Below are 6,427 nucleotides of genomic sequence, written 5' to 3'. Positions count from 1 at the left end.
CCTGGGCAAGTCACTTGACCCCCATTGCCTACCCTTACCAATCTTCCACCTATAAGTCAATACACAGAAGTTAAGGGTTTAAAATTAAAAAAAAAAAATTGTATCTACATGTAAAAGAAAATTAAAATTAAAAAATAAAAAATAAAAGTTATTAGCAAGAAAATCTATGAACTATATTATTTCAGAAAATAAAATAAATAAAAAAGATCTAGAGCACTGGTTTTTAACCTGGGTCTCTATGAAGTTTTTTTTAAAAAAATTTGAGAACTATATTTCAATATATTTGTTTTCTTTTTAATCCTATTTTATTATGCGCACTTAAAAACATTATTCTGAGAAGGGGTCCATAGACCTTACCAGCCTGCTATAGGGGTCCAGTATACAAAAAAAGATGAACCTTTGATCTAACAGAAGGCCCCACACACACTAAATATGATTTTTGAGAATGTGTGGACAACAGTGAAGCCTCATGGCATGGGGGAATAGAGCCAACAAGGTCTGAGCTTAAATCCTGTCTCTCCTCATCTCTTAACTTCTCAATGCTCCAGGTGATTCTCTAAGATTACAAATTACAGAGATGGTGCCAAGGGCTACTGATGGCATTTCTTTGTCTGATAGTTCCTTATAACAATGAAATCGTAGATCTAGTTCTTAGTCCAAATGCGCAGGGATCTCACAGTTTGAGAAGACATGGTTGGGTAGCAATTTGCACTGGAGGAAATGCCCACATTGATGTAATTGTGGATTCATTGAAGTATCAAAGATATATTTATTTTAGCTATTAATTGGACAGTTGAACAGCTCTACTGTCAGCTTCCCCGTCAGCTATTTAAAGGTGCTTTTTTAATAAGTAAGGAGTTCTTGACTCGAATCTGTGAACTTTTAAAAAATTTTGATAATTGTATTTTAGTTGGATTCCTTTATAATCCTATGTATTTTCTTCTCTGAAGTTCTGAGAGGGGTCCACATCTCATCAGACTGCTAAAGGGAGCAAGTCCCAAAAACAAGTTAAGAAGCCCTGATTTAAGATTTTAATTTATTTTATTTTTATTTTTAATTTTTTTTTAATTTAAGGTTTTAAATGTTGATCCCCAAAAGATCTGGTTTAGGATGGGATTAAATTAGCAAGTTCAGTGTTATGTGCTTCAAGGTTAGTCCTGGTGTGGAGGAATCTTGGCAGACCATGTTTTGGGGCCTCCCTAAGAACTGGAATCCCCTAGGTTGGAAGGAATCAAGAATAGTCTGGGACTCTAGAATAGAATTATAGAATCTTGAAATGTTAGTACTAGAAATGTTTTGAGATCATCTGGTTCAACCCCCTCACTTTACTGGAGGATTCCATAATATAGACTACCCACTACAGAGGGGGAGCAACCAGCTGTCTCTTCTCCCACTGATCCTAGCACACTGCAGACCTAGACCTTGGTGCCAAATGCCACGTTCCTTTTTTGGGAAGGCTGAGTTTTACTTCTTGTCAAAATTTACCTGCTGAACACTTCTTGTTTGGGCATAGGAATGGAATAGGTATCCTCCGAAGTCTCTTTATGTCTCAGACTCTATGATTCTGTAAATGTTTAAACAGAAATAAGTATTAATTAACCAGGTTTTAATACTATTACGTCTTCTAAGGCCTTTGTTGTAGAAAGAGACAAAAAAAAAAATGACTCTTAGTTGGCTAATAACTAAGTTGGGCATGAACAAAACTCATGAGATAGCTCACCTAATCCATGAGTCACATCATTACATCACCGGCTATATTCTCCAATTATTACAAAAGTTCTTTAAGTCCCCGGAAAAAGTAACCCAACACTATTCATGAAATATTAGCTACATTTACATGCACGTATTGTTCTGTGACAGAGCAGGGTAGTTTCATCACAGAGGAAAAACAGAGACGGCAGGGGAGTAGTTCTTTGGATTCTTTCAGCTTGGCACACAATTGGCTTTGCCCACAATTGAGCAAATGATTCTCTTTCTTAGTTTCCTCTACCATTGTCAGCTCTGAAATGGAACCAACAGCTTTTTAAAAATCCTGTTATTCGTTCTTGGCTTTTCCTGGAGCTCATTAGTAGTATCCTGAGAGCCTAGACTCTATTAGTGCCAATTACTTTTAGACAAAATGGAAAAATGAGCTACCTATCCAATCCCACCCTAAATAGGCACTCTTCAAACCACACGTCTCTTCGGTCATTCAGAACTTGTAAGAAGAGCCCATTTTAGAGCAGCGAAGCTCATTCTGTCTTCCACCAATTATCTCCTTTTCAGTCAAATGAAGTAAAATTTTAGGCTCTGGCTGGAAATGATAACTTACTTCTAAAAGTCTGCTCCTATTACAAGTGAAAAGAACAACTAAATTGCACAGATAAGAGATGCTTCATAGACAGAAGACAAAGCTTTGTGTCACAGACTCCTACGGCACAAGCGGCCCTTCAGCGTACTTTGGGGGAATTTTCTCACTTCTCTTGGCTCAGCCCTGTGCACGCAGCCCCTCCCTGCCAACTACCTCTCTTTACTGTCCTGATTCTGATCAGATCTGCAAATAACATCAAGCTAGCAGAGATGCTGAACATGTTGTTGACAGAAAACAAAATAGCACCATCAGCTATCAGGATGGGTTCAATCTAATCAGATAATGTCTGACAGGAATAAATAAGGGCTACTTTGGGATTTAAAAACAAAAATCAACCGTACAAGTCCAAAATGAAGGAAGTACGGCTAGATATTTTGTGTGAGAGTGATCTGATTAGTGCTGTGCTGATGATCTCAGGGCCCTGCTCTCTGTGGTACCCTGCCGGAGGCCTCGGAGCTCCCGGTGGGAGTGGTCTCTGCTGTGCTTGTGCTCACCAAAGACTGTGCTGTGTCTGTTCAGGACTGCTCCGCTGGGCTCGTGGTCGCCAGGCTTCTGTCTCTTGTCGCTTCCTGGGCTTCAGCTCTGTGGGGAGGCGCAGTGGCGATTAGAAAAGTGTCTCCTGGATAAGGGCAAAGCCCTGTTATTGTAGCTGATGTTCAAATCGCCATACTTGGCTAAAGGACTGAGGGATGGGGCAGGCCAGAATGCTCTCAAGTTTAAGATGATGGCTTTTCTTTAAAAAAAATAAAAATAAAAATAAAAAAAGTAAAGAATCCCTTAGGATCCCAAACATGAGGGTTCCCCTCCTGGTATAGATCCTAGCAGATGGCACAGGGGGCTGCTCTCAGCTCTCTTCCTACTGCTCCTTTTGCCGTTCCTCTCCATGACTGGGGTTGCCAAGACACCAGTTGTTGTGCCTCCTTCTGGAGCATCCTCCCTCACCCTGGATCCAGGCAGAGGCCCCAAGGATGGTTTCCCATCACTTGCCTGTTTTTTTTTAAATTATTTTTAAACCTTCCCTTCCCTCTTGGAGTCAATACTGTGTATTGGTTCCAAGACAGAAGAGTGGTAAGGGCTAGGCAATGGGGGTTAAGTGACTTGCCCAGGGTCACACAGCTGGGAAGTGTCTAAGGCCGGATTTGAACCTAGGACCTCCTGTCTCTAGGCCTGGCTCTCAATCCACTGAGCCACCCAGCTGCCCCCTACTTGTCTGTTTTGTTGTTCATCCTTCATTTTGAAGAGCACCAGGGACACCACAGGTTGATGTCTTGACTCACTTGTGAGTCAGATTTAAGTGAAGTTGGGCTGCTCAAAGTCATCCCAACAGGCCCCAAACCTGTCAATGACTCAGTGGAAATGTCTACCCCAAGCTTGAGAAACCTTCTCCCAGCTCCATGAGAAAATGACATTATTTGTTCCAATGACTTGGAAAGTGGCTGCTAGAGTATTATTTGTCTACAGAGCTGGCTTTTGGCCAGGCAGGATGTAGAGTTGGAAAATCTTGAATCCCTAAAACTACATTACCCAAACCTCCTTTCTGTATTACCCACAATTCCTTTTCCTTTCTGTTTATGTGTGTCTTTTGCATGATTGTCTATAAGTTTTGGGTAAAGCCGCCCCTCTAGCTCTCTTCCATGTGAAGTGAGAGGGGAACGTTCCCTGTGTTCTCTAGTTAAATATTAATAAATCTCTATAAATATTATACTTTGAAGATATTGAATATTAATTTTAAAATTCACAAGGACCAAAAGCCCTCCCTTCCCAGGTAGAACTTTCTCTTCCTTTCTTCAAAAAGGAGGGGGAGGGGGCAGCTGGGTAGCTCAGTGGATTGAGAGTCAGGCCTAGAGACAGGAGGTCCTAGGTTCAAACCCGGCCTCAGCCACTTCCCAGCTGTGTGACCCTGGGCAAGTCACTTGACCCCCATTGCCTACCCTTACCACTCTTCTGCCTTGGAGCCAATACACAGTATTGACTCCAAGATGGAAGGTAAGGGTTAAAAAAAAAAGGAGGGGGAAAAGCCTCAAGAGTTCTCTTTTTCTAGCAGAAACTACCATTGTCTTTGTAGGAGTTCAATCAACCAGTCAACTAAGGTTTATTAAGTGCTCTCACAATATACCAAGCACTGTGTTAAGTACCCAGGATACAATGAAAGGGGAAAAAACAACAACACTGACTCTGTGGAGACCACATGCGAGCACCCATATACAAATAACGTATATATATATATATATATGTATATATATATATATACACATCTCCGCCAAGGTCGGTCCCAAGCCCGGCTGAAAAAGGAGGAGGGTTGGGCGCGAGGCTAGCAACCTCACCCCATAAAAATCTCACTTGCTACAGAAACTGCAACCTCATTAAACCAACAAAACCAATGATCGCCTAGTCTGGAAGATTGTTCTCCAACAGAGTCCACGACGCGTGCTGGCAAAAGCCAACAAACTCCAGGTCTTTGTTGACGGGTGCCTGTGTCACATGTTGGACATCAGATGGCCTGAGGGGATCTCCAATGCCAGACTCTGGGGGGGAACAGTTCGGTGTCCCATCAGTCAGGACGCTATGAAAATCGGAGGACAGCGTTGCCAGACAGGCACTAAGCTGGGGCCCACCAGGGAGGGGCCAAAGCAGACCTGGCGGAGATATGCCGAGAACGAGACAGGGACCGTCCGAGTGACATGGGCCCAGCTGGGGGAAGTTGCCCAGAACAGAGTCCGTTGGCGTGAGATGGTTGCGGCCCTATGCTCCTCTGGGAGTTAATAGGAATAATAATAATAAATAATATATATATATATATATACATACACACACACACACACACACACACACTAGGGGTAAACTGGGGATAATCTCAGAGAGATTTATGTTGGAATCTACTATCTAGCTCAGTTTTTTAATATTTGATGGGTCCCAATATAGATTGCACCCTTAACATGAAATGTTAGAAAAAAAGTATATAAATATTGTCAAATACACCAAAAATAATCACACAAAATGACCATATAAAATAACAGGGACTTTGTTGGCCGCTATTACACAAACCATATTCTTTCTGGGTCTCTTACACTTCCTGACACCTCTATCTCCCATCCTGATTAAATATAAAAATGTTAGTGCACCCAGAGCTGGAGAATGTTAGGAGATTCACTTTGGGAAAGCAATGTCTTGCCAGGTCTCCCCTCCTTCTCAGTGCCTCATTTCCATGAGATGGTGTCAAACCAGATGGTAATTCCCGGACCATTTTCCTTCCCCTCACCCACCAACCTATCCCTTCTGCAGCCCCATCACATCCTCCCACTTTCCCCCTGCATCCATCAGGGGCTTAGCAGAAACTTCAACACTGGGAACAATCACAGACTTCTTTCCTCCCACCTCATCTCCCTCCACCTTTTCTCTTTCTCCAATTAGTTTAGGCTAGGATTCAGGCCAACTCTAAGCCAAGGTTACTCATTTGTTTTCTGTTTGGAAGACAGAGAATTCTCAGATCCCAGAACTTCCATAGGCATCACCCACCGCCAGAGAAGGCTGACACAGGTGGGTCATCATTACTTGATTATTTCAACAATGGGACAGAGAGAAAAATTAAGGAGGAAGAGGAACTTCAGGGACCCAGCTCTGGAATGACATCAATCCTCTTCAAAAACAAAGGACAAACAACGAACTAACCGATTAAGCTTAGGGGCGGGAAGGTTTTGTGTCAAGATTTTGAATATATCAAAATCTCTATGGAGGGTGAAGATATAACCACAGACATCCACTAGAGGATTGGGGGACGTTTATGAGGCAGTGGCTCGTTGAAGATGAGGATGAGGACATCTCAAATCTCCTTTGTTGGGGATGAATTGGTTGGCTTGGGCTTTTGTTCTTTTCACAAAGACAACCCTTTATGTTCAGCCTATAAAAAGGGGCAAGTTGCTGTAATGGGTCCTTTTGCCTGTTCCCTTTTTGGAAAGATCCCAAGGGAAATAAGAATGAGTCAGAGAGCTAGGAATGGGCTTTGATCCCTGGGTAGCAAATGCACTTTGGCATTCCTCAGGTGTAGCCTAATTCCTTTTAGCCCCCCAAATGGGGGCC

General features: G+C 42.5%; 1 protein-coding gene across 1 annotated transcript in view; it reads right to left on the bottom strand.

Annotated features, from left to right (window-relative positions):
- C3H2orf66 (chromosome 3 C2orf66 homolog) overlaps window positions 1-5,033 on the bottom strand; it is an 11,275-nt gene extending 6,242 nt beyond the window's left edge. The window contains exons 1-2 of the mRNA XM_044669068.1: window positions 4,966-5,033; window positions 4,796-4,913 (exon numbers count right to left, since the gene is read on the bottom strand). Of these exons, the coding sequence (XP_044525003.1) occupies window positions 4,796-4,913; window positions 4,966-5,033 (186 nt within the window). The remainder of the gene's footprint in view (window positions 1-4,795; window positions 4,914-4,965) is intronic.
- Between the last annotated feature and the right edge of the window lie 1,394 nt (window positions 5,034-6,427).

The sequence above is a fragment of the Gracilinanus agilis genome, chromosome 3, assembly GCF_016433145.1.
Source record: "Gracilinanus agilis isolate LMUSP501 chromosome 3, AgileGrace, whole genome shotgun sequence".
Lineage (NCBI taxonomy): Eukaryota > Metazoa > Chordata > Mammalia > Didelphimorphia > Didelphidae > Gracilinanus > Gracilinanus agilis.
The sequence above is the reverse complement of the archived record's forward strand: the minus strand, read 5'-3'. Positions and strand labels throughout refer to the sequence as shown.